Below are 11,376 nucleotides of genomic sequence, written 5' to 3' on the forward strand. Positions count from 1 at the left end.
ACTGCAGGCGCCGGAAGTGGGGTGCGCAAGAGCCGAGCAGCTAGCTGGACCTGGGTCGCCATGGTCTCGGACGGTGAGGGCCGCGCCGGGTGGGACCCCCTCTCTCCCCCTCAGGGCCGGGAGGGCTCGGCCGGTCTGGACCCGGCCAGATGGAGTGTGTTTTTTGGGGGTGCTGCGTGGAATCTCTTTGGTGTCTGGAGTAGCGAGTGTGTTCATTCATTCAGGGCTTGTTTTGGGCTTCCTCCTTTGGGCCAGGCGTTATCTTCATGTGCTTGGGGAGAACAGCCAAGAGCGTGAAAGATCAGGACCCGCGTGGAATTTAATCTAATGGGCGATGCCGATAATAGCAAGCCAATAAAAATAATTTCGTGGGGGTGACAAGCAAGGTGAAGGCACTATAACTGGGCCATGTGCTAGTTTCGGTTGGGCTTGATTAAGGAGGAGCTAGCTACTTTACTGTAGTCCAGGGAAGACCCAGGTGTGGATACTGATTTGAATGGCCTTGGAATGTCTAAGTAAAGGCCCTGTGGCAAGTTCAGCCACTGTATTACACAGAGAAGACTGAAACAGGGAACCCGGTGACAGGAGAAGCTGGGGAGAGTACCAGTTAGAACCCGATTTCTCAAACAGGCTGGTGCAGAAACAAAACGAGGTAGAGTGTAACTGGGTGGTCCCCAAGAAAAGGGGAAGTTCCAGGTTCCCTGCCCCACCCAGAAGGAGGGTGGAGCTGAGCAGAGAAGAGAGGAATCTGGAGAGGAGTCTAAGAAGAAGGAAGCAGGATGGAGAGCCAGAAGGAGACCTGAGGGAGGCACAGGGAGCAGGGAGACATGTGAAGAAACCATGCTTGTTTCTTGGCCCTGTGCTGGTTAAAACAGATGTGGGTGAGAGATCCACGGGGAGGTTGAATATGGCAGCATTTATATTGATTTGATTTTGCTCTTTTCCTTCCAGACTTGTCTGGCCATTTCTGATCCTTTTGTCTGGGTCCCTGCTGGCCAGAAGGTGCTTTAGTCTTGGTGGCAGGCTTTCAGGCCTTGCCTTGGGCCAATCCCTTTTGGGTGGACTTTTACCCATGAGGGGATGGGTAACTTCAGGTGTTTGATTTAGACGTTATATTCTTTGTCTTCTGTATTGCACACTCATTGTATTAAAGTACCTTTCCACTAAAGCTCTTATGTCTTGTCTTGATGCGGCAGATGACAGAACCTATTTAGAGCAGGCAGGTTTGGGGTGGTTTGGTGGTGCCCTTCTCTCCCTGCCCTGTAACAGAAGGATGAGCTCAGCCACGTGCATAGCTCTTGTGGGCCATGATAAAAGTGTTTGAGCTTTATTTTTAAATGTAATATGAAGCCATTATAAGGTGTTAAGCAAGGCAATACTATAATGATTTACATATTTCATCTATCACTTTGGCTGGTGTGTGGAAAATGGATATCAGGGACCAAGAAGAGAAACTAGATTCTTTTGGAGTCTTAAACAGTTGTCCATGCTTGTTTTAATCCATACTGCAACTCTGAGAGAGGCAGGCTTATTTACTTCTTTTTTGTTTAAAGGTTTAATTTATTTATGCATACAAGGTGCAGGGGGTGAAAGGATTCACCAAAGACAGAATGGGGAGCAGGATAGGCTGATCTATTGCAATACACTGCTGTGGGGAGCAGCAGATGAGACAGGAGATAGATGTCTGCTGTGCCATGTGGGTCAGCTCCCTGGCTGGGGATCAAACTTGTGCTACAGTAGCTGCGGATAGCTTGACAGTGCTGTAACTTAATTTCTGCACCATCTGGAAGGTCTATGGCTCCTGTTGTCAAATGAGGTAGAGTCCCAAAGAAAGACATTAACAGGGACATTGCTATGTAAGGAAACATCCTGTCTCCTAATAGGCAGCACTTTGTCTTTTACCTCAGGCTTCTTGTTGGTTCAGGAGTGGATGGCCCTGAGCATTATGGTGTGTGGCCTGAGGGAGATAAGGCCAAAGGCATGTGGACTTAGGGGAAAGGGAGTGAGGGCCTATACACACTTTGTTGTATGATATACAGATATCATTCCATTTCAAAATTAGCAGAAATTTTCCTTTAAGGAGTCTATAGTCTCATAGGCAAGGTTGGGAAGCCAGATCAGAAACCCCACTAACTGTAAACTGAGGTGGTGAGTACTCGGTGTCACTAGGAGAGGGCTGCTGTGGGGGGACAGAAATAGACTAAGTGGCAAAGAAGAGCCACCACCTATATTGAGCAGATCTGTGTTCAAAGCAGATGTTGACTTTGCTTCTGGCTATGGTGCTGGGCACAGCTTCAGACCCCACCTCTGGCATACCCTGTGACTTAGAACACGTTTTGTTTGCAAAATAGTAAGATCACATTTCATCCAAACTAAGCATATTGATTATGAAATGTATTCTTACTAATCATGCCACTAACAAAAAAGGCTGCCAATCTTTTTTTTTTTTTTTTTTTGATTTATTTATTTGTGCATACAGAACTGGGGTACAGGCTAGAGGCTCAGGGGCGGCGAGAGGCTTCACCAGAGACAGAGTGGGGAGCAGAACAGGCAGATCGACGAGGTACACTGCTGAGGGGAGCAGCGGGCGGGTCAGGAGAGGTCTGCCGCGCCATGTGGTCACCTCCGGGGCAGGCGGGAATCGAACTCATGCGGAAGCGGCTTTAGATTCTCAGTGCTGTGCTTTAACCCGCTGCGCCACCAGGGAGGGCCAAAAAAAGGCTGCCAATCTTAATTGTAAATTATTGTTCTGATTTTGGCCGCTGTGAAATGTAAAAACAAAAGAGGGGGTGTGTTTTAAAATTGTCAGCAAGTAGTATGGTGGAGAGGCTGGGACCTGCTAGGAGGACCTGGTCAGAGGTTGGGGTGGGAGGAGGGTGGGCTTTTGGAATAAAGAAGTAGCACTTGTTTGGGGCTTTGAAGTGTAGCTGGGACTTTGATATGTCAACAGAAATCAAAGATGGGGTGGGGATTATCCAGAGACTAGGAGACGTGGAACTAATTATTTTTTGCTAGTAAATGCACTGAGTTTTTGATAAAGTCTGAGTTTATGGATTTGTGTGTCTTTGTTACTTCAGAGAGTAGGTTCTTTGAGGCTGGACCCAGAATCCTCAACACCTTATACAACAACAGATGTTTGTTGAATGAAGTAATGTTCAGTTGCATCTGTCACAGTGGAAAGTTACCTAATGCCTTTTTCACAGTAAAATCTTTTTTTATGATTTATTTATTTATGCATACAGTACTGGGGTACAGGCCACAGGTACTGGGGCAGTGAGAGGATTCACCAGATACAGTGGGGAACAGAACAGGCAAATTGATGAAGTACACTGCTGAGGGGAGCAGTGGGCGATTAAGACTTAATCAGTGCCTCTGCAGCACTAAGAAGCTAAAGCCACTTCTGCATGAGTTCTATCCCTGCCTTCCCGGGGGATAGCAGGACAGCAGACCTCTCCTGACCTGCCTGCTGCTCCCCTCAGCAGTATACTTTGTTGATCTGCCTGTTCTCCCTGGTTTCTCTCTGGTGAATCCTCTCACCCTCCACATCTCTGGCAAGTACCCCAGTTCTGTATAAATAAATAAATAAATAAATCTTTAAAAAAAAAAAATCAGTGCCGGCCCTCCCTGGTGGCGCAGCGGGTTAAAGCACAGCATTGAGAATCTGAGGCCGCTTCCGCATGAGTTCGATTCCCGCCTGCCCCGGAGGTGACCACATGGTGTGGCAGACCTTTCCTGGCCCGCCCGCTGCTCCCCTCAGCAGTGTACTTCCTCGATCTGCCTGTTCTATTCCCCGCTCTGTCTCTGGTGAAGCCTCTCACCGCCCCTGAGCCTCTGGCCTGTACCCCAGTTCTGTATGCACAAATAAATCTTTAAAAAAAAAAAAAATCAGTGCCCCTGTCCTTAATGGGGCATTTAAATTGCATTGTCTTTAGATTCATCCTCATGGTTATTGAGCGTATGCTCTGTGCTGAGGGGACAGAATAGTGCCAAAGCAGGCAGAAATCCCCTACACTCACTCACTTATTTTCTCAAGTACATGAAACATGTGCTGGTACCAAAAGCAGACAAGTACTTGTTAGGGGTTTGCCAAACTTAAGGTCTTATACAAGTTGGGGTATTAGCTTTGATTCACTTTCATGATGCTAATTATTTTTTTTGTGTGTGTTGACATTTTCAGAAGATGAATTGAATCTTCTAGTCATCGTAGTTGATACCAACCCAATTTGGTGGGGAAAACAAGCATTAAAGGAATCTCAGGTGAGACTGCTTGAGGTGGACTTTAGATAGCTCTGTTTCATCTGCATTCATACTGCTTTTTAAAAACCAGTTTTATTCTCTCTTAGGTTACCCTTCTAAGTCCAGACTATTGAGATAGGGGTACAGGTATGGGAATTATGTGGAGTGGTTGTGTTAAGGGGAAGGATGTCCTAAAGGAACTCTGTAGTTTTGTGGACTCCACCCCCTACTCCAGTGACTGGAAACTAACAACTCCAGCAGTACCAGGGAGAGAACTGTGAGGACCCAAAGATGAAGCTAAGCAGCATTCTGGGACTTTGGGGGGTAAATAGGGCATCATTTGCTAAGGTGCTCTCCCTCGGCAATGGCTTTCGGGACCCTGTTACTGGGGGCTTTCAGCTAGTTTGTTACCAGAGCTCCAAGTCAGCCAAGCAGGTAAGATATTCCAGTCACTTTGTATCCCTCTCTCTTTCCCTGGGTTGTTTCCTGCTCTTTTCCCCTTTTGTAAATAGACCCATTATCGACACTTTTGTGTGTGCCTGTAGTATAACTGAATTTTAAGCGCGTGGGTGAGGCCCCGCAGATAGGTGGCTCAGTTCACACTGGGGTGCCCTGTAACAGTTGGATTTAGATGTAACATGGATTGGCATTTGGGAATTGAGGAAAGGACAGAAAGTAATAGAGACTTGAAGAAAACCAGGAAAAATTGATGTCATCAAAAGCCAAGAACATAGTGTTTCTGAAGGAAGGAGAGGTTGAGTGTTTAATGTCATTGAAAGTGATCTGGCCCTGCAATCTGACAGGATGTGGGTCCTCAGGGCCAATTCAGGGCATGGAGGGGAAGGACAGGCCTGGCGGGACAGGCTGAGGGGAGAGAGAGGAGGGAGTGACCACTTGTCAGCCCTGCCCTCTTCCTGCTGTGCTGTCACCTCCACTGGAAGCCAACATTCCGCCTGTCTTCTGGATGCGCTGCATGTTCGCTTGTTGCCTTCGACCTTGTCAGTGATTTTAAGGCCAGATCTGTGTCGTGTTAATTGTGCATCTTCAACTGCTGACCAACAGTAGGATTTTAATTTATGCCCACTAAATGAATAGATGAGGTGTTGCTGTGAGAGCTCTGGAGAATTCTGGGACAATAATTAAATAGATAGATAGATAGGTAAATCAGTGTATTAAGGAATAGCTTATATACCATAAAGTGTCCATTATGATAATCTAGCAAGTTACATGTAGTGATATATAATGCTATAATTTGAGGAGGCACAATAAAGTAGTCATCACTACAGTTCCATTTAGAGCTTTTCAGTCCCTCCTCAAATCCTTCTATGCCTGTTTGCAGTCATTGCTTCCACCCCTTTTCATGGGCAGTGCTAACTTACTTTCTGTCTCTATAAAATGCCTTTAATCCATCCAAGCTGTTTCATGCAAAAGTTTGTACTTTTTTATGGCTGATGTAGTAGTTGGTTTAATCATTTACCTGTTAAAGATCATTTGAGTTTTTACCACTCTTTTGCTGTTACAATAAAAAAATTTGTTTTCAGGTTTTCATTTTCAGCAGTCATAGGCTTGGCTTTATCGGAAATTGCTCTGTTGTTTTCCAGAGTGGCTGCACCAATTCACATTCCCACCAACAAAGTATGAGAAGTCCAGGTTCTCACTGTCATTTGGTGTTGTCACTGTTTTTTGCTAGCTGTTTTGTAGGCCTGTAGTGCTATCTCATTTGGTCTTAATTTGCATTTTTTTTAAGATTTATTTATTTATGCATGTAACAACTGTGGTAAAGGCCAGAGATGTGGGTGTGGAGGATTCACCAGAGACAGAGTGGGGAGCAGAACAGGCAGATTGAAATACACCTCTGAGGGGAGCAACTGGAGAGACAGGAGAGGTCTGCTGTGCCATGTGTGTCACTTCCCTGGCTGGGGATCAATCAGTGGCTGAGGATTATTTCATAGTGCTTTGACTTAACAAAAAACCTTCATGCCATGAGGAAGGCCCTTTAATTTGTATTTTCTTAATGACTAGTTATGTTGAACTTCCCCTAAATTTATTTACTATGGAGTCTTGACACTTGTGTATTCTTGATACATTTTGACATTCTTTATGTATTCTATATTTAGGTCCTTTGTTAGGTGTGTGGTTTGCAAATATTTTCTTCCAGCTTTAGCTTATCTTTTCATCCTTTTTAAAAAATATTTATTGATTTAAAACTGGGGTATAAGCCAGAGGTGCAGGGGTGGTGAGAGGCTTCATCAGAGACAGAGTAGGGAGCAGAACAGGCAGATTGGCGAAGTACACTGCTGAGGGGAGCAGTGGGCGGATCAGAAGAGGTCTGCCACGCCATGTGGGCCAGCTCCCTGGCGGGAGATGCTGCGGTGGCTTCATAGAGCTTCATAATGCAGTACTTTAACCTGTTGGTCCACCACGGAGAGCCCAAAATCTTTTCTTTTTTAAAGATTTATTTATTAGTACATATAGAACTGGGATACAGGCTAGAGGCACAGGGATGGTGAGAGGATTCACCAAAGACAAAGCAGGGAGTGGAACAGGCAATTGAGGAAGTACACTACTGAGGGGAGCAGCGGGTGGGTTAGGAGAGGTCTGTCACGCCATGTGGGTCACCTCTGGGGCAGGCGGGGATCAAACTCATGCTGAAGTGGCTTTAGCTTCTTAGTGCTATGCTTTAACCCACTATGCCACCACGGAGGGCCCAGAGAGCCCAAAATCTTAATTATTTCAAGACCTGACATAATGATTATAGATACCTAACTAACCTTTTCTAATGTTTTCTGTATTTCAACAGTTTACCTTATCAAAATGCATAGATGCTGTAATGGTGCTGGGAAATTCTCATTTATTCATGAATCGTTCCAACAAGCTTGCCGTGATAGCAAGTCATATTCAAGAAAGGTATGACTATTGTGACCAGTGTGATGATTAGTGAGTGCTTAACCTCTGAGGTTTTGTGCCAGTTGGCACATCCCATTTATGCTCTGTGTTGCAAAACAGTTTCTTCCTGTCCAGTGAACAAGACAGCATCAAGAATTGGTACAGGTGCATTTTGGTTGTATGATTGTTGAAAACCTAGTAGGGCTACTTCAGTGTACATTTAGCTCTGGCAAATTAAGCTAAATGAAACAAGTCACTTTCATCTTCCCTCATTCCATGGACCTCAAATAATAAATGTGCTGAGTTAGAATTCATTATGGATCTCTTCTGAATGTCATCTGGGAAGGTAAAAGAGGAACTAGCATTTCAAGAGATAATGACAAGAACTCCCCTTATTTCCTCTCATTTTTTGAGAAAACAGTGGGCCCTTGCAAGCTTTGGTAGTAGAATCATGTTCTCCAATCTGTTCTCTTCCATATGTTTTTTTAAAATGAAATGTGTGTAGTTTCTTGTGAGTCCAGAATCGAGTGCTTTTTGTCTGTTTCCTTTGCTGAATACTTTGCTGCAATGTAGCACCAGGGCAGGAGTCCTGTGTAACTTGCCTTTTCTGTTTCAGTCGATTCTTGTATCCTGGGAAGAATGGCAGGCTGGGAGATTTCTTTGGAGACCCTGGCAACCCTCCTGAATTGAACCCCTCAGGAAGTAAAGACGGGAAATATGAGCTGTTAACAGCAGCAAATGAAGTTATTGCTGAAGAAATTAAAGATCTAATGACCAAGGGTAACAGTTTTTTTTTTTTCCCCTTATATAATTTTGACCCAGCAAACATTGAAGTGGAGGTACTTAGGATTTGGGTTAGTCTACTTGCAAGCTCTTTTCTTTTCTCAGATCATTTGCATTACTCATTGTCTGCTGATCTCCAGTGTTTGACACTGTCCACTGGTGTTTCTACTTCTTGAAAGACACTCTTTTGTTTCCAACATGATCCTTTTGACCTGGTTTTCCTCCTTTTTGAACTGCTAAAACTTAACTGAGTTAATTATAAAGGTTTTATTGGCTTTATGCAACAATCTGTGAGTTGGGGTGTGTCTAGTCTAGCAGGCAGAAGGTAGAAAGGAACTCCACTTCCATTCCTGATTTCTGTCACCCCCCTCCCCCACACACACACACATATTCAGGAACACCTGTGTTAGCACACCCAACAACTAAAGCCAGCCAGGAGGGCCCAATTGCTGTGTTTTTAAACCCAGTTTGAAAATGTGGTCTGAATTTTATTCATGAAGAAGGCGACTTTGGTTTAAAATTTATTTTAGTTCACCATGTGTTTTCTTATTTGTAGGTGACATAAAGGGCCAGCACACAGAAACCCTGCTGGCTGGGTCCCTCGCCAAAGCGCTCTGCTGTATCCTTGGTGTCACAGCCACTCAGACGGTGGCTTCTGTGACCAACATATGTTGACTTGTGGGTTCTAAGTTATTCAGGGACGTGTGAATCTCCTGAAGTGGTGAAACATCAAAAGACAGTTTTATCTGGCTTTGAAATACTTTTGAGATAGCTATAAAAAAATGAATCAGGAACTATAAGAAAACTCTTAAGTTTGTCTAACTTGTTGTGCTCACAGCATGTACTACTTTGCTGTGTGCTTCCTTGTTTCTTATTTTGATACAGGGGAAGGAAGGAGAGTTTTTTTCATTTTTCATTTTAATTTTCATTGAGGTGGGGCAGTTGTTCACTGGCCCCCAGCTGATAAACGAGTGACTGCTTGACTGCCCCACATGCAAAGGGCTTCCTCGAACTCAGCAGTCAGGAGACTGCATTCCTGAGAGGAATTTCTTTGTCTTAGACTTTGCCTGAGCATGCCTGTGTGTGGCTTTCCTATTTGTTCTCTTGTTGGACTGGATTGTTGACTTCCCTGTAGCCCTATTTCTCAAAAGTAGGCATGGTAGGTAGTCACAGGCAATTTAATTTTCTGGGACAAAGACTTTATTTTGACCAGATTATGTTACAGGCCTGGTTAGTTGCCGAGGTAGTAACTACAGAACCTCCAATATCTCTTTTTGTCTGTTGTGGTTAATGGAATATTTCCTTTGTTTTCTTAGCTATGTGGATACTGGGCTTATTTAACTAACATTTTTTTCTGTTCAATATTAATATTTATGAAATTAAGTAAAAATTTTTTTCCTTAATGCTAAGAAAACAAGACATTCATAGAATGAATAAGGAGGTTAAAGGTAGGAGCCTCCATTTTCTATGATATGTAGTCTGTATTTGCTACTGTGAGTTTAGTAAACCGCTTAAAATTAGTTAGAAAACTTTATAGTATGTTTAATAAGATTGAGTTACACTTTTTTTTTAATCTCCATAGATAATCAAGAAATGAAGTCAAGAATACTGGTAAGATTTTTGAAAAATCAGTACTGTGTTTCTATCAGCTATAGCCAATTAGAATAACGGACAATAAGACTCATTTATAATAGAAGTGAGAAATACTAAACACCCAGAATTGATTTAGCAAGCTGTGTGTACAACTGATTAAAAACTACATGTCAAATAAAGGGATTTTTATTGTTAGCTTCTTGCTCAGCACTGAAAACCCTGGCAGTTTCCAGGGGAGCTGCCCAAGGGTCGTATAGACCTGAGTGGAAATTGTTTAAATGTCCTCTGGACATAGTTGTTTACATAATGGAAACCTGTGGTGTCAATACCAGTAGTCATAATACATCAAATTCCTTGATGTGATGTGTTTTTTCCCCGTGTATTTCAGACTGAAAAAGCAGATTGCAGCACAGTGGGTCAAATATCATCCTGAGATACTGTGGGTGTACACACACATAATTGCTCTCTGAAAGGAGGTGCATTAAACTACTGACACAGATTGTCTCTTGGGTAGTATAATTGGGGGAGTCACTTAAAACTTTTAGATATTAATAATATCTAAGTAGGAAGACAAATCAGAAGTGATGTCACTCATAGTTGCAGTAACTCATGGCGCAGGAGTGGGTTACGAGGATTTGCCTGGAATATTCTAACATGGGTGTGATCTTAGGTGATTAAGGCGGCAGAGGACAGTGCACTGCAGTATATGAACTTCATGAATGTCATCTTTGCAGCACAGAAACAGGTAAAGTGAGAGTCTCTTTTTAAAGAATAATTGTTTCATAAAGAAGGAGTGAATTTAATTTTTTTGAATGACCTACTTAGAGGGGTTTTGCCTTTATTAATGGGTTAGGAATCAGGATTCCATAGTTTGCTATATCATATCTATTTTGGGTCCTGGGCCCCTGGAAACCAAAGCGTCCCCAGTAAACATGCACTCAGGCCCATTTTTGCATATAGTCTGATGGTATTCACATAATCCTAGGGACGCAACCTCAGAAACTGTTTTTACAGTTCATTGCATGCTTGCCTGATTTTCTCACTATAGTGAGTCTTGTAAAGACTTGCTGTTTTTACTTTGCAAATAACTGAAATGTTCAGATGAATTATCACTAATACCTTTTCTTTGATCTTTTAAAAAAAAAAAAGCTTTCTTAGAACTTAAGTTTTACGGTCCTCCCTGGTGGCCCAACGTGTTAAAGCACAGCTCTGTGAGGCTATTGGCAGCCACTGCAGCATGAGTTTGATCCCCAGCCAGGGAACTGACCCACATGGTGCAGCAGACCTCTCTTGACCCTCCCACTGCTCCCCTCAGCAGTGTATTTCAGTAGATCTGCCTGTTCTGCTCCCCGTTCTGTCTCTGGTGAATTTTATCATATACTGCACCTCTGGCCTGTACCCAAGTTCTTGTATGCATAAATAAATAGATCTTAAAAAAAAAAAAGTTTTAGCTTAATATGCAGCTGTAAGCAGTCACAATATTGTCCATTTTGGAGTAGCACAGAATGTAGTAAGAAGACCCTGGGCATTGGAGCCAGGACCACGTAGGGTGGTGGAAGCTGTGCCCCACCCTGCCTCTAGTCTGCCTGGGGGTCGCGGCTTCAGCTACAACATGCTAGTCAGACTCACCTGGCACAGTTGTTATGCGTATCATGTGGACTATTTTTTTTTTTATTAATGTAACACTTTATTTTTACATCATTTTGCACTTTTTTTTTTTAATCTCAATTGTAATCCCCGTGGGTTTTCCATCACCAAGTCACCCGTGTGCCATCACCATAATCCCGTGCACTTCCCTTCCCCGCCTTTTTGATCCCATTCCCCACTCCACTCCACAAAATGTCTCTGGTGTATGGCTGTTCATTTTTTTTTTTTTTT

General features: G+C 43.4%; 1 protein-coding gene across 1 annotated transcript in view; it reads left to right on the forward strand.

Annotated features, from left to right (window-relative positions):
* The first annotated feature begins 24 nt into the window (after positions 1 to 24).
* Positions 25 to 11,376, forward strand: part of GTF2H3 (general transcription factor IIH, polypeptide 3, 34kDa) — a 16,290-nt gene continuing 4,938 nt past the window's right edge. Inside the window, exons 1-8 of the mRNA XM_004690823.2 lie at positions 25 to 73; positions 4,178 to 4,257; positions 7,037 to 7,143; positions 7,739 to 7,902; positions 8,462 to 8,524; positions 9,324 to 9,353; positions 9,488 to 9,516; positions 10,169 to 10,243. Coding sequence (XP_004690880.1) covers positions 61 to 73; positions 4,178 to 4,257; positions 7,037 to 7,143; positions 7,739 to 7,902; positions 8,462 to 8,524; positions 9,324 to 9,353; positions 9,488 to 9,516; positions 10,169 to 10,243 — 561 coding nt within the window. The 5' untranslated portion in view covers positions 25 to 60. The remainder of the gene's footprint in view (positions 74 to 4,177; positions 4,258 to 7,036; positions 7,144 to 7,738; positions 7,903 to 8,461; positions 8,525 to 9,323; positions 9,354 to 9,487; positions 9,517 to 10,168; positions 10,244 to 11,376) is intronic.

This window comes from Condylura cristata, unplaced genomic scaffold (assembly GCF_000260355.1).
Source record: "Condylura cristata isolate star-nosed mole 26May11 unplaced genomic scaffold, ConCri1.0 scaffold00029, whole genome shotgun sequence".
NCBI lineage: Eukaryota > Metazoa > Chordata > Mammalia > Eulipotyphla > Talpidae > Condylura > Condylura cristata.